At 39.7% G+C, this 27,950-nt stretch overlaps 1 protein-coding gene across 3 annotated transcripts in view; it reads left to right on the top strand.

Annotated features, from left to right (window-relative positions):
* The window catches only part of LOC100470213 (cytochrome P450 2C21), a 53,961-nt gene extending 39,540 nt beyond the window's left edge, over positions 1-14,421 (top strand). For all 3 annotated transcript variants that reach the window (XM_034662973.1, XM_002927756.4, XM_034662974.1), the window contains 3 exons: positions 925-1,112; positions 7,823-7,964; positions 13,818-14,421. In XM_034662973.1, the coding sequence (XP_034518864.1) occupies positions 925-1,112; positions 7,823-7,964; positions 13,818-13,999 (512 nt within the window). In that variant the 3' untranslated portion in view covers positions 14,000-14,421. The remainder of the gene's footprint in view (positions 1-924; positions 1,113-7,822; positions 7,965-13,817) is intronic.
* The last annotated feature ends 13,529 nt before the right edge of the window (positions 14,422-27,950 follow it).

Genomic DNA, 27,950 nt, shown 5'->3' with positions numbered 1-27,950 from the left:
ATACTCAGCGCTGGAGATGTTCATTTGTAGAGATCCAGATGTATCTTCCTGCGTCTCAGGCTGATTCCGTGGATATTCCTGCTTCTGGTACCTATCCAGCTCAACTCAGGGGACCGGCTGAAAAAGGGGTCCCCTACTCCTCCGCCATCTTAACCTCCCACACCTGGAATGTATTTTTGTTTAAAAGATTTTATTTATTTGAGAGAGAGAGCGACACAGAGAGAGGGCATAAAGGGGGGTGACAGGCAGAGGGAGAAGCAGGCTCTTCACTGAGAAGTGAGCCACATGTGGGGTTCAATCCCCAAACTCCGGGAACATCACCTGAGCCCAAAGCAGACACTTAACAGACTGAGCCACACAGTCACCCGGAACTTACATATTTAAAACAAAAACTGGGATACACAAAGTGGTCAAACAGCATGGTCTGTAGTAAGCTAAAGACCCCAGGTCCCTGAATTTATTAAACAAAGTACACTAAAGAGAGAATCAGAGTTGAATTTCATGGTACAATTATGGTTTATATGTACAAATACTTAAGTCTCTAATGAGATTCCAATTTGATTAAGAAACAAATTTTTTTTTCTCTCTTTCCCTATGGAAGTGGCCATATGTGATTTTCCCCTCCCCAGTCTCCTTCCACAATGTAACCATGATTAAGACGAAATCAAGGGGCACATGGGTGGCTCACTCAGTTAAGCGCCCGACTCTTGGTTTCTGCTCGGGTCATGATCTTAGGATTGTGATATTGGGTCTCTCATCCAGCTCTGTGCTCGATATGGAATCAGCTTGGGGTTCTCTCCTTCTCCCTCTGCTCCTCTGCCCCCCACTCTCTCTCTTTAAAATAAATAAAATCTTTCAACAACAAAAACAAAGAGATCAAAAGACCTTTCCATTTCACATAAATTCTGATTCCTGTCCTGCCAGCTAAAGTCCAGGAAGAGATTCACCGTGTTGTTGGCAGACATCGGAGCCCCTGCATGCAGGACAGGAGCCGCATGCCCTACACAGATGCTGTGCTACATGAGATTCAGAGATACATTGACCTCGTCCCCAACAGTCTCCTACACGCAGTGACTCAGGACATTAAGTTCAGAGAATATTTGATTCCCAAGGTGAGAGATATTTCATCTCTACTACTCGTTAAGAATTTTTATTTATTTTTTATTTTTATTTATATGATTTTTGTTTTGAGAGGGAAAGCAAGGGGGGAGGGGCAGAGGGAGAAGGACAGACACTCTCAAACAGGCTCCATGCCCAGTGCAAACCTATCCAGAGGATCCATCTCATGACCCTGAGATCATGACCTGAGCCCAAATCGAGTTGGAGGCTTACCTGACTGAGCCACCTATGTGCCCCCTCCTTAAGGATCCTAGGTTATCAAGCATTGAAACAGTAGGATTATAGATCACCTAACCATCTACAGCTATGGCACAGTCACAGCCCAGGCATCTTGCCCTCTCACCACATGCTCCTTTCCTTTTACTTTGTTGATACAATTTTATAAATCATAGTGCTTAGACTCCCACAGGATTTTCTTCATAGCATTCATTGCCAAGACTTCTTATGCCTATGTTTTCTTCTGGGATTTTTGTGGTTTTAGGTCTTATGTTCAATTATTTAATTCAGTTTGAATTCATTTTTGTATCTGTTGTAATATAGTGTCTAGTTTTTCCAAAAGCATTTATTGAAGAGACTGTCTTTTCTTGATTGTGTATCTTTGTGCTTTTGTTAGAAATTAATTGGCCATCTCTGCATGGGTTTATTCCTGGGCCCTCTATTCTCTTTCATTATCTGTCTGTTTTTATACCAATATCATCTTGTTTTAATGACTGTCCCTTTGTAATACAGCTTGAAATGAGGAAGTGTGATGCCTCCAGCTGTGTTCTTTCTCAAGAGTGCTTTGGCTATTTAGCATCTTTTGTCATTCTACACAAATTTTGGGATTGTTTGTTCCATTTCTGTGAAAATGCCATAGGAATCTTGATAGGGATTGCATTGAATATATAGATGGCTTTGGGTGGTTTAGACATTTTAACAATATCAATTTTCCCAAACCATGGACACAGAATATCTTTCCATTTATTATGTGTCTTCTTCCATTTCTTTCATCAGTGTCTTTTGCTTTTCAGTGTATAGATCTTTCACCTCATTGGTTAAATTTATTACTAGATTTTTTTAATACTATGGTGAATGGGATAGTTTTCTTATTTCTTTTATAGTTCATTATTAATGTGTAGGAATGCAACAGAGTTTTGTATAGGCATTTTTATCCTGAATTCATTTATTCTAACAGTTGGTGTGGAGTCTTCCAGGATTTTTAAAATCTGCCATATCATGTCATCTTCAAATAATGACAGTTCTGCTTCCTTTCCTATTTGGATGCCTTTTATTTCTTTTTCTTACCAAATAATCAGACTAGGACTTCTCATACTATGTTGAAAAAAAGTGGTGGGAGTGGGCATCCTTCTTTTGTTCCTGATCCTAGAGGAAAGGTGAAGCTCTTCCCCACCGAGGATGATGTTAGCTGTGATCTTATCATATATGGCCTTTAGTATGTCAAGGTACATTCCCTATATCTACTTTGTTGAGCATTATTATAAAAAATGAATGTTGAATTTTGTCAAATGCTTTTTTCTGTATCTACTGAGATGATCGTATGATTTTTAACCTTCATTTTAGCCTACAAATCACAGTGATTTGTAGATGTTGAACCATCCTTGCACCCCTGGTATAAATCCCACTTGATTATGGTATATGATCCTTTTATTGTACTGTTCAATTCAATTTGCGAAGATTTTATTGAGAATTTTTTACATCTTCATCCATCAGAGATATTGGCCATTAATTTTCCTTTCTTATGGTCTCCTTGTGTGGTTTTGGTATTAGGATTATGCTGCCCTCACAAAATGTATTTGGAAGTGTTCCCTCCTCTTCTGTTTTTACAGAGAGTTGAGGATTGGTATTCATTCTTTAAATGTTTGGTAGAATTCATCAGTGAAGACTTCTCTCCAGGAATGTTGTCTGTTGAGAGAGTTTTATTTATTTATTTATTTATTTATTTGTTTGTTTGTTTGTTTGTTTATTTATTTATTTATTTATTTAAAAGAGAGAGGGAGACTGAGAGTAAGAGAGAGAGAGAGGTGGAGGGAGAGGAATTGGGAAGGGCGAACCAGACTCTCCAGTGAGCAGGGAGCCTGATGTGGGGCTCAATCCCAGGACCCTGGGATCATTACCTGAGTCAAAGGCACTTGCTTAACTGACTGAGCCACCCAGGTACCCCAAGAGAGTTTTAATTACTGATTCAATCTTAATAATTGGTCTGTTCAGATTTTCTATTTCTTTTTTTTTTAAGATTTTATTTATTTATTCGACAGAGATAGAGACAGCCAGCGAGAGAGGGAACACAAGCAGGGGGAGTGGGAGAGGAAGAAGCAGGCTCATAGTGGAGGAGCCTGATGTGGGGCTCGATCCCATAATGCCGGGATCACACCCTGAGCCGAAGGCAGACGCTTAACCACTGTGCCACCCAGGTGCCCCCAGATTTTCTATTTCTTCATGATTCAGTCTTGGTATGTGGTAGGTTTGTAGGAATTTAGCAATACCTTCTAGATTGTCCAATTTTTTAAAAAAGATTTTATTTATTTGAGAGAGAGAGAGTGAACAGTGGGAGAATGAGAGAAAGAAGCAGGTCCCCACTGAGCAGGGGGGCCGATACAGGGCTCGAACCCAGGACCATGAGATCATGACCTGAGCTGAAGGCAGACACATAACCAACTGAGCCACCTAGGCCCCCACTGGTGATCCAATTTTTTCGTGTATAATGGTCCATTGTGGTCTCTGATGATCTCTTGCATTTCTGTGGTGTCAGTTGTAATGTCTTCTTCTTTTCTGATTTTGAGTCCTCTTTTTTTTGTTGTTGGTGAGTCTAGCTAAAGGTTTGTCCATTTTGCTTATCTTTCTTTTCAATAAACAAGCTCGTAGTTTCATTGACCTTTCCTATTTTCTTTTTAGATTGTTTCATTTATTTTGACTCTGATATGTGCTATTTCCTTACCTGTCCTAAATTTGGGCTTCATTTGTTCTTTTTCTAGTCCCTTGAGGCATAAAGTTAGGTTGTTTGAGATTTTTATTTCTTGATCTAGGCATTTATTGCTATGAACTTTCCTCTTTGAACTGCTTTTCCTGCATCCCATAAGTGTTGGTCTGTTGTGTGTCCATTATCATTTCCCTCGAGGTATTTTTTCTTTTTTGATTTCTTCGTTGACTCAATGGTTGTTCAGTAGCATGTTTTCAAAGCTCCACATATCTGTGAATTTTCCAATTTTGTTCTTCTAGATTTATACCACTGTGGTCAGGAAATATGGTGATATGATTTTTTTTAAAGATTTTATTTTTAAGTAATTTTTTAAAAGATTTTATTTATTTATTTGACAGAGAGACAGACAGCCAGCAAGAGAGGGAACACAAGCAGGGGGAGTGGGAGAGGAAGAAGCAGGCTCCCAGCAGAGCAGGGAGACTGATGTGGGGCTCGATCCGAGGACCCTGGGATCATGCCCTGAGCCGAAGCCAGACACTTAATGACTGAGCCACCCAGGTGCCCCTGTTTTTAAGTAATTTTGACACCCAGCATGAGCCTTCAACTCACAATCCTGAGATCAAAAGTCACACGCTCTACCAACTAATCCAGCAAGGTGCCCCAGGTTCATGTGATTTTAATCTTCCGCAATTTTTTAATGCTTCTTTTGTGCCCTAACATGTTATCTATCCTGAGGAATATTCCATGTGTGCTTGAGAAGAATGTGTACTCTGTTGCTTTTGGATGGACTCTTCTGTATCTCTTAAATACACAGACTCATACACTCATATGCTTTGAAGTTCTTATGTGATAATTCTAACGTCTAGGATACTATGGGATCTGCTTCTGTTGATTATTGTTTTCTTTAACTTTGAGTCACATTTCCTTCTTTTTCACATATTTAATAATTAATCACATGCGTGGGTGCCTAGCTGGCTCAGTCGGTTGGAGCGTGTGACTCTTGATTTAAGGTTTGTGAGTCAAGCCTAGGTTGCGTGTGGAGCCCACTTAAAAAAATAATTTATTATATGCTGAGTATTTTGAATGATGACTTGTGGGGAATCTGATGAATCTGACTTCCCCTAAAGGGCATTGGCTTTTATTTTTGCAGGCAGGTAAATTCCTGACAGATGTTTTTCAGTCTGTGAGGCTTACTATAATTTATTCATTGTGAATTAGTTTCACTTTTGAATTTAGTCTTTGTGCATGGCCCTCAGTCCAGTGTTGGTTCCTTAATCCAACAATTTGCAAGTTTGAGGGTGACCAAAAAAATCTGAGGTGCCAAGAAAGTCCTCTCCACCCTAGATGGGTTAGAACCTCAACTTCTCTCTCACTGCACAATATCTGATATCCACCTTCGATTCTTAAGCAGTCATACTCTGATAGGCACCACTGAGTTTCCTCCTGTATATGTGTCACCCAACCCATAACCATGGACTTCTGGGGAATAGCTTTGAATACTTTTGAGATCCTCTCTATTTACAGATTCCTCCTGTGCTATATCCTTCCTCATGAATTCTAGATGCGAATTTTTTTAAATCTCCATCTTCTTAGATCAAAAGGAGTAGTGCTTTGCTTGGCCTTCACTTCCCTGAACTCTAGGAGGAAAGTGATGTCAGGCAAAAATTCAGAGTGGTTGTAGGCCCGACCTAATTTCTTTTTAGTAAACTATTGCAATCCTGGATTGTATCTTGTTCAATGTTGGAAAGCAGTTCCTTCTTTTTTTTCTGGATTTTTATTCATGTTAGTTGTGAGACAACTCCAAACCAGTTACTCTGTAATAGTTTGAAGTAGATGGTCCCTTGAGCCAGAAGTGTTTTGTCATTAACTTTATATGGAAGTCTATTGTAGGGCTGACCATACAATCTTCCTGCACGTCATACTCAGAGCATGCCTCTAAGTCCATCCAGGGCAGAAAATAAATCACAAGAATAGCTGTGCTCTAGGGAAGAGCCTCAGTAAAGACTGAAACATTAGGGACTCCTGGGTGGCTCAGTTGGTTAAGTGTCTGCCTTGAGCTTGGGTCATGATCCCAGGGTCCTGAGATCAAGTTCCACATCAGGCTCCCTGCTCAGCAGGGAGTCTGCATCTCCTTCTCCACTGCTCTCAAATAAATAAATAAAATCTTAAGAAAAAAAAAGGCTGAAATATCAGTCTTTCACTTGTCTACATGTAATTGACAGTCTATGCATTTGATCCATGACCTTTCTGCAGTGAGAACTCCATCATGTATTTGGGAGGGCCAGACAATATACTAGAAAAAATCCAGACAGATTTTTATTTGAATTTTGTCTCTGCTATGTAATAAATATATGACCTTTATTGAGATCTCAAGATTGTGAATGTAGTCCTTGTCATAACAAATTTCTCTTTATTGAGCATTTAGTGTGGTTATTGTTTTTGTTTTTGTTACTGTTTTTTGAGAGAGAGAACAAATGAGCAGGGGAGAAGAAGCACAGTGGGAGAGAGAATTTTTTAAAGGACTTTATTTATTTAGAGAGAGCATGCAAGCAGCAGGAAGGGCAGAGGGAGAAGGAGAGACAGAATCTCAAGCAGACTCCATGCTGAGCATGGAGCCCAATGTAGGGCTCGATCTCACAACCCAAATATCATGACCTGAGCCAAAATCCAGAGTCCGATGACCAACTGAGCCACCCAGGCACCCCTAGCATGTGGTAATTTTCATGCAAAAGTATTTCATGTACTATCTCGTTTTACGTTTGTAAGGAACTAATGCAGATGTATCCTCTACATTTTGCTAGTAATGAAAATGAGTCATGGAAATGTTAAAGAACTAACCTATGATCACCGAGCTTAATTCAATAGAAAGATTCCACTGCCTTTGAAAACTAAACTCCAAATCATTATGTTACACTGCATCTGCAAGTTTAAGAAAACTGTAATAGAGGGGCACCTGAGTGGCTCAGTCATTAAGCGTCTGCCTTCTGCTCAGGTCGTGGTCTCAGTGTTCTGGGATCGAGCCCCACATCAGGCTCCCTGCTCTGCTGGGAGCCTGCTTCTCCCTCTCCCACTCCCCTTGCTTGTGTTCCCTCTCTTGCTGCCTCTTTCTCTGTCAAATAAATAAATAAATAAATAAAATATTTTTTAAAAAAAGAAAACCATACTAGAAACCAGAAATGTTCTCTCATTTCCATAAGAAATTGCAACAATTCAATTGAAAGAGCACAACAGCAGGAGGGGATACTTACCTGTTCTCATGTTTTTTAAAAAAATTTTAAGTAAGCTCTACACCCAATGTGGGGCTTGAAGCCATGACCCTGGGACCAAGAGTCATGAGCTCTTTGATTGAGCCAGCCAGGCGCCCCTCAGTTTGTCATCTTGATCGGAAGGTGAAGGGTTTTCAAGAATATGGCCACTCAGGTAGAGCTCTGAAGACCTCATACTCGGCTCCAAAGAAAATGACCTGGATTTTCAGTGGCATCAGCTCCTTTAGAAATTACTGCAATTTCTTTGTTAAGAACAATTCACTCCAGGGAGTTCTCTTAATTTTCTGAAAAGCAAATGCTAGTGTCAGGCTACAAACTGAAGAGAATGACTTGGGAGTCATTTAATGGTGCCTTGGCCGGGCATTATAGGATTTAAAAGCTGTTAGGGTTGGTCATTCATTTGTTCTGTGATATGGAGTAAATAACTTTTTTTGTGCCTGTCTCCTCATCCATACAACAAAAGGATTTCAAACTCCATGAATTTCATTATTGTCCATTTACCCGTTTTCTTTCATATCAGGACACAAACATATTAGTATCTCTGACTTCTGTCCTGCACGATGACAAAGAGTTCCCCAACCCAGATCGCTTTGATCCTGGCCACTTCCTGGATGAAAGTGGTAACTTTAAGAAGAGTGACTACTTCATGCCCTTCTCAGCAGGCAAGCAAGCTTCATTGTTATCTCTACACCAGGGGACAGTGAGAGGAGGAAGGGCTTTGTATGCAGGCTACTCAGCACTGAACAAATTGTCATTTCTATGAGCCTAGAGGCATCACTCCCAAAGCCCAGGTTATTTCTTGTTTGATTGGAGGCCTCCCTTGCCGAGATTGGCCCCAGAACCCACCACTGAGATTCTGAAGAAGGGGCAGAGGGTAGAGTAGATAGATAGAGGATAAGGGAAATTTGAGTTATCTCCCTTCAATTTGTCAGGGTCCTGGGAGGAAACAGGTGGCATACTCAACAAGTCATTCCAGAATGACTGGAATCTAGATAACATTTGAATTTTCCAGTCTGTCTGGGTCTAGTGATTAGTTAGTAAGCTTGTGGCTAATTTTTAAGTATTTAAATTTTTTTTAAAGATTTTTTATTATTTATTTGACAGAGAGACAGCCAGTGAGAGAGGGAACACAAGCAGGGGGAATGGGAGAGGAAGAAGCAGGCTCATAGCAGAGGAGCCTGATGTGGGGCTCGATCCCATAACACCAGGATCACGCCCTGAGCCGAAGGCAGACGCTTAACCGCTGTGCCACCCAGGCGCCCCTAATTTTTAAGTATTTAATGATGAGACTATTTTCAGAGGTGTGGGCAGGATTCAGGTGTGATAAAGCACTCAGGGACTAGCATCAGCAGGAAGATGTTCCCATCGTAGGGCTGAAGAGATGAGGGAAGGAGGGCGTTAATGGAACCCAAATAGAACTTTAGGAAAGAAAGAGTGGATGCCTCAACAGGAGATGTGTCTGTAGCAGAGGCATACAGCCACTGTCTAAACTGTAGCCTGGCAGGGTGGGATGGAGGGAATAAATACTCTGACCTTGTCAATAGCTAATGCTCTGAATTTATTCAGAACCCAGAAGGGAACAAACTTCTCGGTTTATGCAGTCCATAGAAATCTGAACACAGAGTAGGCATAGAAGACAAACACAAAATGGAGCTGGAAGGAGGGAGAAATGGACAGTATTCAGCACATTCCAAAGGAGAAACGGGGGGGGGGGAGAAAGGAGGGTAAAGGGCTTTTACCATAGAAGTAATTGAAACAAAGACAAAAATAGGAGAGTTGCTTCCAGTTGAATATATAAGAAACCTAAGTATCAAGCAGCCCTTGCTATTGTGGTCTCCAGATTATGTGCCATGCCCGGAAATGATCTCAAAGCAAGATACTACTCTGCTGCTTCTTATCTTTCTTCCTATATGTTGGGCCCATTACTGCATAATGAGACTCCTTGAGATTTCTATTCAATCCATAGGGCTTATGGACCTGCTCTGCCTTGACACTGTGGGTATCATTACAAGATCGGAGGCCTTACCTTCAGAGCTTAGGTTCCAGGATGTGAGACAGATGAATAAGTATAATTTCATCTGAAATGTGCTGTCTTAGAAGCATTAAGAAGCATTATAGAAAACAGATAAAGAAGTGAGTGATATATTCTGAGCACATCAAAGAAGTTTGCATAGAAGAAATGACATCTGAGCTGGATCTAGAAGGGTGTGGAAAATATCAACAGGCAGAGCAGAGAGGAAAGCTATTTCAGTTGGAGGAATGACTGGAATCCAGACAGCATTTGAAATTGCCAGTCTGTTTGGGGATCAGTGATTCGTTAGTAGGCTTGTGGCTAATTTGTAATATTTCTTTTTTTCCTACCCCCTTAGTTCAGGATGACAGATATACCTCATTTTGTCTGACTCTTTGGAATTTCTAGGTCTGTGTGGATTGTCTGTACATAGGAAATTATATTTGATTTCCTTCTGTTAATTTGTCTCATGTCAATCTGATTCTTAGTCCAGCTACAAGGACCTTGAAGGGGACAGGAAATTCTTGCTCCCCGACAAGGTGTGTCAGGTGGACACCTTAACTCACTGGACACTGCTCGCCCCACACAGTGCTGTAGCTGAGAGATCCTTAGGACATCTGACAGCGGGCACACGGTAAATTTCCTACCATGTCAGTCTCCCAGAACTCTGTAGAGTCTAATGGAGCAGGAATGGCGAGAATCCTTTTTCTCTCTTTGTAAATTTAGATTAGCAGAAGAAAATACTTGTGGAACTGCTTCCTTGGGCTTGGTGATTTTTGGTATATTTGGGAGGGTCCTCTCTGCTTACATTTCTGTTTCCTCCCAGAGAAGGTCTTTGTTTTCATTTGTGTCCTTTATGTCATTTGTCATACACACTTTGCTGTAGTTTAATGGGCACGTGAGGGAAGGCCGCTGCTTAAGGACATCTTGGAAGGCAGAGTTGCAAAACTGGCAGACACCAATAGGACACTTCAAAGCCGTTAGAGCTGGGGCACTCAGTGAAGCATGTGACTCCCGATCTCGGCGTTGTGGGTTTGAGCCCAATGTTGGTTGTGCAGATTGCTTAAAAAATAAAAACTTTTAAAAAAAGCTGTTACAGTACTCGCCACATCAAGAAGGCTCCTAGGAAAGGATAAGTTGGTTACAGAACAGGCTGGATTGACAGGTCACCTGCCAGCCTCAAGAAAACTTCTGTGCAGTGAGGTACACACAACACATTATCCCCAAGCCTGTGGCACAGCCCTCCAGTGTTAGTGTGGCTGCAAGCAACCCAAGGCCGAACTAAAGCTCTTAATATGTGTATAGAAGATAAGATTTTTCCTTTTGTCTTGTTCTATATCCTAAGAGTTTGACTCTGTGACCAGTGAGAATATTCTCTTTGGTCTCCACCATCTGGAGGATGCACTTATCAGGGTGCACCTTGGTGGCCAAATAGAATGGGGTTCCAAGTGTCTCTGTCTGGCCATGCCAGCTCTCAAGCACATTTGTTGTGAGAGATCCAGCCCATAGGAACCTTTGTTTCTTGGTGGTGCCAGGAAGTGCCTGCCCAGTGTCACAGATTAGCAGGTCTGTGACAGAAGGCATCTCACTTTCTGCAGTGAACTATTACACCAGTGTTCTTTTGATTGGCAAATTTACAAATACATTTTACAACTTAGAAACACGTGTTTCTTCACAGCATGGTCTTTCAGTAAGACACAAACCAGGTTTACTAACAGACCCAAATTTATTTTAGTTTCTCTGTAATTAGACAACAGGAGAGAAACATTTTCTGGTACTTAATGTTTCATTATTTTATCATATATGGAAATAATCTATTCAGTGAATTTAGCTTAACATTTAACTTAGCAAAAGTTGAAAAATTCAGGTTACCAAAGATGTTAGTAGCTCTTTAAAAGTTTACCTACACATGATCTCACAGTAGTAAGATAGATCCCCTCGTAGGGCTCTGACCTCAGCCCTGGGGTCTCCTTCAAATTCTTTCTCCTTCTCCCTGCCCACTTACTCTCTTTCTCTGTAAAACAATTTTTTAAAATATTTTATTTATGTATTTATTTGACACAGAGAGAGAGAGAGAGAGAGCACAGCAAGGGGGGAGTAGATCCCAGGACTCAGGTGATGTAGTTTTGGAATATAGGTGAGGTTTGGTGGGGTGAGGTCCAGAGCTGATAAAGAAGAAAATAATTCTTGAGACGTCTTTGTTGTTTCTCTTAAAGCATGGGGGCAAGTCCCATGGACAGAAAGTGCTGCTCCATCTGGGCTGTGAGGGTTGGCTGATTATATACCTGGGTGTTGGGAGTAGGGAAAAAGGTAGTTTTCTTTCTTTCTTTTTCTTTCTTTCTTTCTTCTTTCTTCTTTCTTTCTTTCTTTCTTTCTTTCTTTCTTTCTTTCTTTCTTTCTTTCTTTCTTTTCTTTCTTCTTTCTTTCTTCTTTCTTTCTTTCTTCTTTCTTTCTTCTTTCTTTTTCTTCTTTCTTTCTTTCTTCTTTCTTCTTTCTTCTTTCTTTCTTCTTTCTTTCTTTTTCTTCTTTCTTTTCTTTTCTTTCCTTCCTTCCTTCCTCCTTTTCTTTTCTTTTCTTTTCTTTCTTTTCTTTTCTTTTGTTTTCGTTCTTCTCTTTTCTTTTCTTCTTAGATTGTATGTATTTATTTGAGAGAGACAGAGAGAGAGCATGAACACAGAGAGGGGCAGGCAGAGGGAAAAGCAGGCTTCCCGCTGAGCAGGGAGTCTGATGTGGGACTCAACCCAGGACCCTGGGGATCATGACCTGAGCTGAGGCAGATACCTAACCAACTGAGCCACCCAGGCACCCTAAAAGGGTAGTTTTCAAAGGAATTTTCATATTCTATCCTACAATACACTGGAGGCCTTTGCCATTGTTAAGGTTAAGGTTGTTTTTCCCTCTAGTAAGGCATTAACATTAAGACAGTTGGCAGTGTCCTGGAGGAATGTCAAACATACCCCAGCCAGGAGTGTGTGTTTGGTGGGGGATGTTGCAGGGAGTCAGCTTGTGCTTTGTCTTCAGCAAGCCTTCTGCTCTCTTTCACCAGGATCATGGCCTGAGCCAAAGGTAGACCGTTAACTGACTGAGCCACCCAGGTGCCCCTATCTGGTTTTCTTTTGGCTAAACCTTGGGTCTCCTTGAACCACATGAACACCTGAGAGGGATGTGCCCCAGGCAGATGTTGGGGATTGTGCATTTTTCACAGGGTACCTCATTGCACAGAAGTTTTCCTGAGGTTGGTAGGTGACCAAATGTCAGTCTAACCTGTTCTGTGACCACCTCCTCACAGGAGCCTTCTTGAGGTGGTGAACACTGTCACAGCTTTTCAGTGTTCCACCTGTGCCCACCAGTTTTGGAGCTTTGGTTTGCAAGGTATCCCTTAGCAACAGACTTTAACCTACAGCAAAGTTTATCTCAACAGGTGCCAGTCTGATGAGAACCATGAACTCACCAGTCTGTGGGAGTGGCTCAAACAGCAGGCCTATAGGCTGTATGCCTGCTTTCTGCACGGTGATAATTCCTTTTTATGACAAATGATATAAAAGACAAAAAGGAAAACAAAGACCATCTCTGGTTTGTCTATTTCCCTGAAGAAGTACTCTACCAAATTTACCAAGAGTTACTAAACACAAGGAACTAGTTCCATAAGTATTTTCTCCTGCTACTCTAAATTTAGAAAGAGAGAAAAAGGACTCACCATTCTTGCTCCATCAGACTCTTCGGATTCCAGGACACTGACATGGTCAGTCAGAAATCCTACCTTCTGCCAGCTGTCTGTCCCATGTCCCACGGATCTCCAGCCGCAGCCCTGTCTGTGGCAAGCAGTATCCAGTATCCAGTTAAAGCATACTGCCACCTAGACCAGCTTCCAGGAAGAGGAATTTTCCTTTTACCTTTCAAGGTCCTTCCCAGCTGGACTAAAAATCAAATGGGCAGGAGACAGATTAAGAGGAGAAAATCAAATTAGGTTTTACAGGTATGGGGAACCCACAAACATCTGAAATTCCAAAGACAGGCAACACAGGCCTCTACCACAACCTGAGCTAAGAAGAGGGTTAAAGGTCTGGGGGTTCACAAGGGAGGAAGACCATTAGCAGGAAGGTGAGAGGAGATGTTTCAAAAACAAAGGTTGCCCTGTTATACTGAGAAGTTTCTTAGATAAAGAAGAATCTTTGTTAAATGCTGTCTTCCTGGTACAGGCAGGCAGTTGAAGGAAAGGTAGGGAGTTTCTTGAATCTGCTGGGTTTTGATTGCTTTTCATTCAGAATAATCTTTATGCCAAAGTGGCCCATTTGGGGCAAGCTGCCCTTGCCTCTACGCATGCACACAAAAATATGTACTGAGGAAGTGTGAAGGAAACCACATTTCAGTGTAGATAAAAGCAGCCATGGGTTAATTAGTCTATTAATATATTTATTTTCTCAATCCATACTTATTTAAGCCTCCCTGTGTGCTAACTCAGAAACAGAATTAAATGAATATTATTTTTATGTGTTGTTTTTAGGAAAGAGAGCTTGTATTGGAGAAGGCCTAGCCCGCATGGAGCTGTTTTTACTACTGACCAACATTTTACAGCATTTCACCTTGAAACCTCTGGTTGATCCAAAGGACATTGACACCACCCCAACTGCCAATGCGTTGAGCAGTACACCGCCCTACTTTAAGCTCTGTTTCATTCCAGTCTGAAGAAAGGCCAGGCTGCCAGATTGCAGAGCCACACTCTGGCCTCACCTGAATGAGCCAGATGCTTTCTGTCCTGTGTGAGCCACTGTCCACCTCTCCTTTCACATCAGGAAGGACATTCCTGAACCTATCTCTTCTCATTGTCCTCATCCTTTAAGATTCAGTTCAAATTTATCCACATGAAACAAATCACTGTTATTTTCCAATTAAATTCTTTCTGTAGTCCAGTCCTGAGATCTTATGCTGTATCTCATCTGCAGGGTATACCAATGTAAAGCTCCTTATTAATATATTTTGTTCTATTAAAAATTATCCCATGAGTTAAAAATTTTTTTAAATATATGATATTCATTCATTTCTTACTCCATCTCTTGGTAGTTTGGCATTTGTAATTTTTGTTTTTTCCCAGTGGTTATTAAAAAACAAATGTGTCTTGATTTTGTATCCTACCACATTACTGAATTGCTCTATAACTTCTAGTAGTTTGGGGGTGGAGTCTTTTGGGTTTGCCATATAGAGTATCATGTCATCTGCGAAGAGAGACATTTTGACTTCTTCTTTGCCGATTTGGATACCTTTGATCCCTTTTTGTCGTCTGATTGCTGTTGCAAGGACTTCTAGCACTATGTTGAATAATAGTGGCGAGAGTGGGCATCCTTGTTGTGTTCCTGATCTTAAGGGAAAGGCTTCCAGCTTTCCCCATTGAGAATGATATTTGCTGTAGGCTTTTCATAGATGGTTTTTATGAAATTGATGAATGTACCCTCTATCCCTACACTCTGAAGTGTTTTAATCAGGAAAGGATGCTGTATTTTGTCAAATGCTTTTTCTGCATCAATTGAGAGGATCATAAATTCTTGACTCTTTTCTTGTTGATATGATCTATCACACTGATCGACTTGCAAATGTTGAACCACCCTTGCATCCCAGGGATGAATCCCGATTGGTCATGATGGATAATCCTTTTAATGTACTGTTGGATCCTATTAGCTAGGATCTTGTTGAGAATTTTGGTGTCCATAATTCATCAGGGATATTGGTCTGTAATTCTCCTTTTTGATGGGGTCTTTGCCTGGTTTGGGGATCAAGGTAATACTGGCCTACCCTATGAACCAGCCATCGCACTACTGGGTGTTTACCCCAAAGAGACAGATGTAGTAAAGAGAAGGGCCATATGCACCCCAATGTTCATAGCAGCATTGTCCACAATAGCTAACTCGTGGAAGGAACTGAGATGCCCTTCAACAGATGACTGGATTAAGAAGTTGTGGTCCATATATACAGTGGAATATTACTCAGCCATCAGAAAGAACGATTACACAACATTTGCAGCAACATGGACGGCACTGGAGGAGATAATGCTAAGTGAAATAAGTCAAGCAGAGAAAGACAATTATCATATGATTTCTCTCATCTATGGAACATAAGAAGTAGGAAGATCGGTAGGGGAAGAAAGAGATAAAGAAAGGGGGGGTAATCAGAAGGGGAAATGAAGCATGAGAGACTATGGACTCTGAGAAACAACCTGAGGTCTTCAGAGGGAAAGGGGGGTGGGGGAATGGGATAGACTGGTGATGGGTAGTAAGGAGGGCACGTATTGCATGGTGCACTGGGTGTTATACGCAACTAATGAATCATCGATCTTTACATCAGAAACCAGGGATGTACTATATGGTGACTAACATAATATAATAAAAAAAAACATTTAAAAAAACCACAATAAACACAAGTCCAAGACCAGATTGCTTCACTGGTGAATTCTACCAAACATTTAAAGAAGAGTTAATACCTAGTCTCAAACTATTACAAAAAATTGGGGTGCCTGGCTGGCTCAGTCAGTAAAACATGCAACTTCTGATCTTGGTGTTGTAAGTCGCCCAACATTGGGTGTGAAGTTTACTTTAAAAAATGCACACACACATAAATAAAATCTTTTAAAAAAGCCATTCCCCCCAAAAAGAAGGAAAACTCCCAAATTCAGTCTATGAGGTCAACATTACCCCATTTCCAAAGGCAAAGACACTATAAAAAATTAAAAACTACAGGCCAGGGGCGCCTGGGTGGCACAGCGGTTAAGCGTCTGCCTTCGGCTCAGGGCGTGATCCCGGGGTTGTGGGATCGAGCCCCACGTCAGGCTCCTCCACTGTGAGCCTGCTTCTTCCTCTCCCACTCCCCCTGCTTGTGTTCCCTCTCTCGCTGTCTGTCAAATAAATAAATAAAATCTTTAAAAAAAAAAAAAAACAAGGGGGCGCCTGGGTGGCACAGCGGTTAAGCGTCTGCCTTCGGCTCAGGGCGTGATCCCGGCGTTACGGGATCGAGCCCCACATCAGGCTCCTCTACTATGAGCCTGCTTCTTCCTCTCCCACTCCCCCTGCTTGTGTTCCCTCTCTCGCTAGCTGTCTCTATCTCTGTCAAATAAATAAATAAAATCTTTAAAAAAAAATAAATAAAAAATAAATAAAATAAAAAAAAATAAAAAAACAAAACAAAACAAAAAAACTACAGGCCAATACCCCTGCTGAACGTAGATGTAAGAATCCTCAACAAAATACCAGCGAACTACATTTAACAATACCTTAAAAAGATCATTCACCACAATCAAGTGGGATTTATTCTGTGGAGGCAAGGATGGTTCAATATCCAGAAATCAATCAATGTGATACACCACATTAACAAAATTAAGAATAAAAAAAATTACATGTTCAGGACTCCTGGGTGGCTCATCAGTTAAGCATCTGCCTTCAGCTCAGGTAATGATCCTGGGGTCCTTGGATTGCGTCCCATATCAGGCTCCTTGCTCAGCAGGGAACCTGCTTCTTCCTATGCCTGCTGCTCCCCCTTCTTGTGTTCACTTTCTGACAAATAAATAAAATCTTTAAAAAATTACATAATCATCTCAATAAATTCGGAAAAAACATTTGACAAGTTCAACATCTATTCATGATAAATGCTCCCAACAAAGTGGGCTTAGGGGGAACATACCTCAACATAACAAAGGCTATATATGGGAAACCCACAGCTAACATTATCCTCTATGGTGAAAAATTTAGAGCTTTTCTTTTAAGATCAGAAAAGAGACAAGCATACCCACTCTCACCACTTTTATTCAACATAGTACTAGAAGTCCTGGCCACAGCAATCAGATAGAATCAGATAAGAAAAAGAAAAAAAAGGCATCCAAATCAGTAAGGGAGAAGTAAAACTGTCACTATTTGCAGATGACATGACACATACATAGAAAACACTAAAGCCTTCACTATGTATAACTTTTGACTCTCCCCTAAAACTTAACTACTAAAGCCTACTGTTCACAAGAAGTCTTCTGGTAACATAAACAGTTTATTAACACATATTTTGAATGTTATATGTATTAGGTACTGTATTCTTACAATAATTTAGAGAGAAGAATATTAAGAAAATCAGAAGGAAGAGAAAATATGTTTACAGTACTGTCTTTCTCAAAAAAATCTGCACAAAAGTGAACCTACACATTTCAAACCTATCTTGGTCAAGCCTCAACTGTATATACAATGGAGCATTATTCAGCCATAAAAAAGAAAATCCTGCCATTTGCAATAACATGGTTGAAACTTCAACACACTATGCTAAATAAAATAAGTCAGAGAAAGACAAATACTGTATGATCTCATTAATATGTGGATTCAAAAAAGCCAAACTTTCAGATACGGAGAACAGATTGGTGGTTGTCAGGGACGGGTGGTGGGGTGAATGAGTTATATGGTGAGAGGATACAAACTTCTGGTTATAAGATGAGTAAGTTCTGGGGATATAATGTACAGCATGGTGACTAACAAAACTATCATATATTTCAAAGTTGCAAAGAGAATAGATCTTAGAAGTTCTCACCACATGCAAAAAAATTACAACTATGGAGGTGATACTCATGTTAGATAACCTTATTGTGGTAATGTATCTGTGACATATACATATATCAAATCATTATGTCGTATACCTTATATTTATGTATTATATGTCAGTTACATCTCAATAAAGCTAGGGAAAATTCCTTATATAAAAAATTTTAAACTTGGGGCGCCTGGGTAGCTTGGTTGAGTGTCCGACTCTTGGTTTTGGCTCAGGTCATGATCTTGGGGTTGTGAGATTGAGCCCCACGTTGGGCTCCCTGCTCAGTGTGGAGACTGCTGGGGATTCTTCCCCCACCGCCTCTACCTCCCCCTTTGCTCCCCCTACTGCATGTGCACAGGTGCATTCTCTCAAAATAAATAAATAAAATCTTAAAATTTTTAAAAATAAAAAAAGAAACCTTTGTACTGATTTTATATAGCTTTTTTTCGGTTTATTCAACAATTATATAAATTATCTAAATGCATGTTGTACTGGGAATTTATGCTTCCAGCTTGTCAGGAGGTACATGCCCTCTTGTTAGTAAATACATGAGATATCTGAAGTGTTCTGAATATGTAATTTTTTCTTGTTCATCTCAAAAGAAATAAAATAGCCGCACAGAAATGTACCAATGAGCTAAGTCAAAACTGAAAGGAGAGTGCCCTGTCCAGCAAGGACTTTAAAGTTAAACCTTTAGCCCAACCCATGGTCTGACCCACACAATTACCGCAGAAAACAAAGAGCAAATAAAGAAATAGAAATCTGGCTATGAACTCCCAATGAATTCCCTAGCTTGCTCAAGAGTTTCATAAAATTTTTCTGTTAAATGTTAAAATGTTAAAAAAATTTTTTTAATTTTGGGGCGCCTGGGTGGCACAGCGGTTAAGCATCTGCCTTCGGCTCAGGGCGTGATCCCGGTGTTGTGGGATCGAGCCCCGCATCGGGCTCCTCTGCTGTGAGCCTGCTTCTTCCTCTCCCAGTCCCTCTGCTTGTGTTCCCTCTCTCGCTGGCTGTCTCTATCTCTGTCAAGTAAATAAATAAAATCTTTAAAAAAAAATTTTTTTTTAATTTAAAAAATGAAGGTATCATATGTCATGACAAAGGAGTTTATCTTTGCCATGCACAGTTTAACAAAAAACTAACTCAACAAATTAGTTTACTTTTACTTCTCTCCAAATTAGATAACTAATGAATCAGATTATAAACTCTCCTAAATTCAACAGAACTTTTTAAATTGACTATAAGGATTAATCAACATTTATATAAATTTAAAACAAAAGAAAATTTCTAGAAAACAAAAATTGAACTTCTAACACTTTAAATGGCAGCTTTTTTTAGTCTGTAACTCAGACCAAAAAAAAAAATTAACTGTCCTTTAAAGGAAATGGCCTAAATTACTAGTTTAAAAGATAATAAGCCAATGAATGCAAGTTGAAAGAAAACCATACTAAGTAAATTTTAGTTATTTTTAAAATATAACAAGAAAACCCCAAATACATGAAAATTAAACCACACACTTCTAAGTCATCATTGGGTAAAAGAATAAGTCACAAGAAAAATATTTTTAATTAAATAATGATGAAAATTCAACCTACTAGAATTTGTGGGGAGGCAGCTAACACAGGACTCTTAGAGGAAATCTTAAAGCTTTAGAATACCTAAAATAGAGAAAGAAGAAAAATCTCAAATCAATGATATCATTTCCACCTTCACATAAAAGAGAACATTAAATTCAAAGCAAGCAGGAAAGTGGAAATAAAATATAAAAGCAAAAATCAATTAAAGAAAAAAGAGAAAAGCAAAAGATAAAAACTAATGAAAGCAGAAGCTGATTCTTTTTTTAAATATTAATAAAATTTATAAATCTCAATATAGAAAAAAAAAAGGAAAACATACCAATATCAGGAATAAAAGAAGGGACATCACTACGGTGGCTTCAGAACATTAAAGAATAAGAGATTATTACAAACAACACTTTTGACAACCCAGGTGAGGTGGGCAAATTCTGTAAAAGACACAAAATCCCGTATCTGACCCAACAAGAAATGGAAAGCTTAAGCAGCCCTATATAAATTTTGAAGGTAAATAAAAACTTTCCAACAAAGGAAACTCCAGGCTCATACGCCTTCCCTGGTTAACTCTACCACCAATTAAAGGAAAAAGTAAAAAGAACATATCAATACTACATAAAATCATTCAGGAAAGAAGTGAAGACATTTCTAAACTCATTTTGTGAGGCCAGTAAATACCCTGATTCCAGAACTAAAGACATTGCAAGGCAAAGGAACTATAGACCAGTAACTTTCATGAATAAAGATGCAAAAACCTTTAACAAAACATTATCAAATGGAATACAATATTAAAGGTATCATATAGGGGCACCTGGGTGGCTCAGTTGTTAAGCATCTGCCTTCCGCTCAGGTCATAATCCCAGGGTCCTGAGATCGAGCCCCACATCAGGCTCCCTGCTCAGCTGGAAGCCTGCTTCTCCCTCTCCCGCTCCCCCTGCTTGTGTTCCCTCTCTCGCTGTGTTTCTCTGTCAAATAAACAAAATGTTTAAAAATTTTTTTTAATTTAAAAAATAAAGTTACATATGTCATGACAAAGGAGTTTATCTTCACTGTGCACAGTTAGTTTAACATCCGAAAATTAATCAACATAATTCAAAATATCAAAAAGGAGAAAAGTATGTGATTTTTTTCAGTGGATGCAGAGGGTACAGCCATACTAGACGAGATGGACCTCATAGATATATATAGAACACTACACCCCAGAACCAAAGAATACTCATTCTATTTAATGCCCATGGAACATTCTCAAGAATAGACCATGTTCTGGGACACAAAACAGGTCTCAACCAATACCAAAAGACTGAAATTATTCCCTGCATATTCTCAGACCACAATGCTTTGAAATTGGAACTCAACCACAAGGAAAAATTTGGAAGAAACTCAAACACTTGGGGACTAAGAACCATCCTGCTAAAGAATGATTCAATAAACCAGGAAATCAAAAATCAATTTAAACAATTTATGGAGACCAACGAGAATGAAAACACAACGGTCCAAACCTATGGGACACTGCAAAGGCAGTCCTGAGGGGGAAATACATAGCAATCCAAGCCTCACTCAAAAGAATAGAAAAATCTAAAATTCAGTTTTTATATTCTCACCTCAAGAAGCTGGAACAGCAACAGAGGAACAGGCCTAATCCATGCATGAGAAATCAGTTGATCAAGGTTAAAGCAGAGATCAATGAATTAGAAACCAGGAGCACAGTAGAGCAGATCAACAGAACTAGAAGCTGGTTCTTTGGAAGAATAAATAAAATTCACAAACCACTGGCAAGACTTATCCAAAGGAATAGAGAAAGGACTCAAACTAATAAAATTATGAATGAAAAGGGAGAGGTCACAACCGACACCAAAGAAATAGGGAGGATTATTAGAAACTTTTATCAACAGCTTTATGCCAATAAATTAAGCAATACGGAAGAGATGGAGGCCTTCCTGGAAACCTATAAACTACCAAGACTGAAACAGGAAGAAATTGATCTTTTAAACAGACCAATTAATTATGAAGAGATTGAGTCAGGGATAAACAACCTTCCAAATAACAAAACTCCAGGCCCGGATGGTTTCCCTGGGGAATTCTACCAAACATTCAAAGAAGAATTAATACCTATTGTCCTAAAGCTATTTCAAAAACTAGAAACAGAAGGAAAGCTACCAAACTCATTCTATGAGGCCAATATTACCTTGATCCCTGAACAAGGCAAAGACCCCATCAAAAAGGAGAATTACAGACCGATTTCCCTAATGAATATGGACGCCAAAATCCTCAACAAGATCCTTGCTAATAGAATCCAACAGTACATTAAAAGGATTATCCATCATGACCAAGTGGGATTCATCCCTGGGATGCAAGGGGGGTTCAACATTCACAAAACTGTAAGTGTGATAGATCATATCAAGAAGAAAAAAGCCAAAAATCATATGATCCTCTCAATAGATGCAGAAAAACATATGACAAAATACAGCATCCTTACCTGATTAAAACCCTTCAAGTGTAGGGATAGAGGGTACATTCCTCAAACTCATAAAAACCATCTATGAAAAGCCTACAGCAAACATCATTCTCAATGGGGAAAAGCTGGAAGCCTTTCCCTTAAGATCAGGAACACGACAAGGATGCCCACTCTCGCCACTATTATTCAACATAGTACTAGAAGTCCTTGCAACAGCAATCAGAAGACAAAAAGGGATCAAAGGTATCCAAATCGGCAAAGAAGAAGTCAAACTGTCTCTCTTTGCAGATGACATGATACTCTATATGGAAAACCGAAAAGAATCCACTCCCAAACTATTAGAAGTTATAGAGCAATTCAGTAATGTGGCGGGATACAAAATCAATGCTCAGAAATCAGTTGCATTTCTATACACGAACAATGAGACTGAAGAAAGAGAAATTAGGGAATCCATCCCATTTACAATAGCACCAAAAGTCATACATTATCTCGGAATTAACTTAACCAGAGATGTAAAGGATCTATATTCTGGAAACTACAAATCACTCTTTTTTTTAATGATTTTTTATTATATTATGTTAGTCAACATACAGTACATCCCCATACAAATCACTCTTGAAAGACATAGAAGAAGAAAAAAAGATGGAAAAATATTCCATGCTAATGGATCGGAAGAATTAAGATAGTTAAAATGTCCATGCTACCCAGAGCAATCTACACTTTCAATGCTATCCTGATCAAAATACCGGACATTTTTCAAAGAACTGGAACAAATAGTCCTTAAATTTGTATGGAACCAGAAAAGGCCCTGAATCGCCAAGGAACACTTGAAAAGGTAAAACAAACCTGGGGGCATCCCAATGCCGGCTTTCGAGCTGTAGTACATAGCTGTGATCACAAAGACAGCATGGTACTGGCACAAAAACAGACACATAGTCCAATGGAACAGAATTGAGAACCCAGAAATGGACCCTCAGCTCTTTGGGCAATGAATCTTTGATAAAGCAGGAAAAAACATCCGGTGGAAAAAAGACAGTCTCTTCAATAAATGGTGCTGGGAAAATTGGACAGCTACATGCAAAAGAATGAAACTTGACCACTCTCTCACACCATACACAAAGATAAACTCCAAATGGATGAAAGACCTCGATGTGAGACAGGAATCCATCAAAATCCTAGAGGAGAACATAGGCAGCAACCTCTACGACATCGGCCAAAGCAACCTTTTTCATGACACATCTCCAAAGGCAAGAGAAACAAAAGATAAAATGAACTTGTGGGACTTCATCAAGATAAAAGCTTCTGCACAGCCAAGGAAACAGTCAAAAAAGCTAAGAGACAGCCCATGGAAGGGGAGAATATATTTGCAAATGATGCTATAGATAAAATACTGGTATCCAAGATCTACAAAGAACTTCTCAAACTCAATATGTGAGAAACAAATAAACAAGTCATAAAACGGGAAGAAGATATGAACAGACACTTTTCCAATGATCACATAAAAATGGCTAAGAGACACATGAAAAATTTTCAAAATCATTAGCCATTAGGGAAATTCAAAACAAAACCACACTGAGATACCACCTTACGCCAGTTAGAATGGCAAAAATTGACAAGGCAAGAAACAACAATTGCTGGAGAATGCAAGTTGGTACAGCCACTCTGGAAAACAGTGTGGAGGTCCCTTAAAAAGTTAAAAATTGAACTACCCTATGACCCAGCCATTGCACAAAGTTAAAAATTGAACTACCCTATGACCCAGCCATTGCACTACTGGGTGTTTACCCCAAAGATACAAACGTAGTGAAGAGAAGGGCCATAGGCACCCCAATGTTCATTGCAGCATTGTCCACAATAGCCAAATCATGGAAGGAGCCTAGATGCCCTTCAACAGATGAATGGATTAAGAAGCTGTGGTCCATATATACATGGAATATTACTCATCTATCAAAAAGAACGATTTCTCACCATTTGCTGCAACATGGATGGCACTGGAGGAGATAATGCTAAGTGAAATAAGGCAAGCAGGAAAGATAATTATCATATGGTTTCTCTCATCTCTGGAACATAAGAACTAGGAAGATCGGTAAGGGAAGAAAGGGATAAAGAAAGGGGGGGTAATCAGAAGGGGGAATGAAGCATGAGAGACTATGGACTCTGAGAAACAAACTGAGGGCTTCTGAGGGGAGGGGGGTGGGGGAACGGGATAGGCTGGTGATTGGTAGTAAGGAGGGCACGTATTGCATGGTGCACTGGGTGTTATATGCAACTAATGAATTATCCAACTTTACATCAAAAGCCAGGGATATACTGTATGGTGACTAACATAGTATAATAAAAATATTATTATAAAAAAAGTTTATCCTTTTAATGCTTTATCAAACTCCAGTATATCTTCTCCTAGAAAATGTAAAAGCCTTTTGAAATATTTTAGTGTACTGTACTACCATCAAACAAACTGGATAACATAACTCTTAAACATCCAAATATGTCCCAAGCAATTAGCTAAGTAAATTTATATACATTTACCATCAAACTCTTGTGCCAGCACTGCCCCCCCAACACAGGGAGAAGGAATTTTCATTTTACAAATGGAGAAAGAGAAATTTGGAGGCAAAAGGAGGCCCATCCAGTTTTGCACATCTTCTAAATGACAAAAATGGGATCTGAACATAGATCTTTTGAGGAATGTTATCATGCACTATGGCTTAAACCACAGCTGCCTCAAGAATTATAGGAAAATAAAATCAAACCCCCAAAACATTAGTTCCTCTGTATGTATACTTCACTGACTGTTCACAAAAGAATTGGCTTCATTAAGTAGAAGCCTTTATTTGATTCCAAGGATAAAAGGGCCTTAGGTTCTCAAGACAAAAAAATAAAAGATAGGGATTCTCCGCTCTCCATCACTGCAGAAGTGAAACTTGTTCAGGTAACTGAGAAAAGAGCCAATCTCAGAGAATTTAGGAGGCAAGACTTGAGAAAATGTGGCTTCCCCCACCTTGGTTTTCGTTTTTTTCTGACCTACCATTGTCAAAAATAATGGAATGAAGTACGCACAACAAGGAAGGCAAGATTTTAAGCAGAAGACGTGGTTTCAATGGAGAACAGGATGCAGGGAATTCATTAAATAGACCCACAGGACTGGGGCACCTGGCTGGCTCAGTGGGAGGAGCATGTGACTCTTGATTTCGGGGTTGTGACTTCAAACCCCACATCGGGGGGCGCCTGGGTGGCGCAGTAGTTAAGCATCTGCCTTCAGCTCAGGGAATGATCCCAGCGATCTGGGATCGAGCCCTGCATCGGGCTCTTCTCTAAGAGCCTGCTTCTTCCTCTCCCACTCCCCCTGCTTGTGTTCCCTCTCTTGCTGGCTGTCTCTCTCTGTCAAATAAATAAAATAAAATCTTTAAAAAAAGAAAAACCACATAGGGTGTAGAGATGACTTAAAATCTTAAAAAAAAAAAAAAAAAAAACCCAAAGAACCACCACGAGATGCAGACCTGAACAGATGACACTCAGTGGTCATGAAGATCCAGACACCACTGGAATGATAGTTGTACATTATCACATCCCTTGTACAAAGGGATGTTCTGGAAACATATTTGCTCTAAATTGATCAGTACAGTTATTTCTAAGCGCTTTCACTAAAGAAAATTATGTTTTATCAAGACCCCAGTTACACAGTGTTTTATCCCTCACGATTACAGGGATGTTGACAATTTTTGGAATTTTCACACCTATCATCTCTTTTGATACAGTTACCTTACATAAGATGAAATTATTCCCATTTTAAGGATGAGGCAGCTGGGTCTCAGGGCTGTAGCACCGTTGCCAAGGACACACAGAATGCACATGGTAGAGCTCAGAGGTCACACGCCCTGAGCAGCGCACGCTTCCCTACAAGAAAAACATTCAGGTCAAGTAGGTTTCTCCACATTCACTGAATGCTTACTGAGTATGATTCAGCATTCATGACTTAACTTCATCAGTGACTTTCAAATAAACTTTTGAGTAAATAATGGCAACACAGGGTGGTCAGGAAAGATTTGTACTTTTAGAACTTGAGTCCAGGCCTTGGTGAAGCTTCATAATTTATTAAGGACAATGAAGTATTAATTTGCTGCCTGACTCACAGCTCTAGATCTGACAGTCACACTACGTAATGAACTCCATGGGTTGGTTTTGTTTTTTGCTTTTTCTAAGTAGGCTCCATGTGGGCCCGATGTGGTGCTGCACGCACAACCCAGAGATCAAGGGTTGCATGCTCCACTGACTGAGCCAGCCAGGCGCCCCTCCATGGATGGCTCTCTTTACAGCAATCATTTTTATTACTTGGGAGACAGTGTCCCTGCTTTGCTCCTCCTTCCTCTTGCTTGAGGCTCCCGCTTGGCCCTTTCTTTATAAAATAAAAGAGTGACAGATGATTCAAGATAGATGGAATCAGAAATCCCTAGTGGAATCACTACATCAGTTTTTGGAGTGAGGAACTGGTGACTTGGTGAGGTGAAGTGCCATCAACACATCAAGGACAGCACCTCATCTTAGAATCCAGCTTTCCACTTCCCAGTTCGGTAACCTTGCACAGTGAAGGGATTTCCCATAACTGCTCAAATGGGTGGTCAGCGGGGTATCAGCATGAAGCCTTCCACAGCGAGAGTACTACAGACTTCAGTTAGGGTTGAAGTTTCTTTTTAAAAAAACCTTTCAGGGAAGCGTAATATACATAAAGTCCTAAAACGTCGGCTCAGTGAGTTATCATCTGAACATATACTGTGAAAGCAACACACAGGCCAAGAAAAATTTTGCCAAGACCCCAGAGTCCCCATTATGCCTCCTATTCAGAACTTTCCCCCTCACTAAATGTATCCAGTGTTACATCAAAGGTTAGTGTTGCCTGCTTGTGAACTTTATACAAAAAAATCATTAGTATTTTCACTTCATGTTTTTCCAAATAGCACCTTATGTTTTCTTATAGTATCTTATTTTTTAACCATTCCACTACTTTCCATCACATTGTGATGGACACACGGGTTGACTCTACTTTGAGACTACTATGAATAGTATTAATTTCCTATAGATGGCTTTCTTATGTCCCAACGTATTGGTTTTCTTTGAGAATGTACCTACAACTATAATCATTGGAGATGCAGGTGTTCTCTTTAGGTAAATACTGCCAAATCATTATCCAAATGGTTCACAAGTTTTACTATTAAGTTGCCAGTTACTCTACTTTCTTGTCAACACTAAGTATAGTCAGTTTTTTCATTTTAACCATTCCGACAGATATGTAATACTTCACTGTAGTTTTGGTTCATGTTTCCTTGACACTTCATGATGCTGACAGCTTTTTCAGATGTCTATTGTCAATATCAATTCTTCTTTTGTGAAGGGTTTGTAGTTTAGATATGGGCCCATTTCAGGCTTTTTATGTATATAAAGCCTGTACAAAGAATGTTCCTTATTTTGATTATTTGAGAGTAAATTCCTGACCTGAAGTTCCAAAACAAAAATATTTTGACATTTCCTAAAAACAACGCAATTTTCTCCTATAACCATAATACAACTTTCAAAATCAGGAAACTAAAATTGATGCATCAGGACCACACAATCCTCATTTGTACTAATGTTTCACCAAAAGTCCTTATAATATCCCTCATATTCAGTTCAGTATCCAGTTCAGAATCTATAATCCCATGCTACAAGTTGTCATGTCTCCTTAATCTGTTTCAGTCTGAAGTAGTTCCTCAGCCTTTCCTTCACTTCCATGACCCTGCCACTCCTGAAGATACATGCTGGGTATTTGTAAAATGTCTCCTGATTTGGGTCTGTCTGGTAAATATTTCTTCATGATTAGAATCAGGTTATGTATCTTCCCCTCCACCCCTCAAGGATTTTAAGTAATCTCTCCCTCCAACTTGGGGCTTGAACTCACAGCCCTGAGATCAAGAGTCGCACATTCCACCAACCGAGCCAGCGAGGTGCCCCGAGGTTATGCATCTTTTTTTTTTAATTTTATTTTATTATATTATGTTAATCACCATACAGTACATCCCCAGATTCC

This window comes from Ailuropoda melanoleuca, chromosome 6 (genome assembly GCF_002007445.2).
Source record: "Ailuropoda melanoleuca isolate Jingjing chromosome 6, ASM200744v2, whole genome shotgun sequence".
In the NCBI taxonomy this organism is placed as follows: Eukaryota; Metazoa; Chordata; class Mammalia; order Carnivora; family Ursidae; genus Ailuropoda; species Ailuropoda melanoleuca.
The sequence above is the reverse complement of the archived record's forward strand: the minus strand, read 5'-3'. Positions and strand labels throughout refer to the sequence as shown.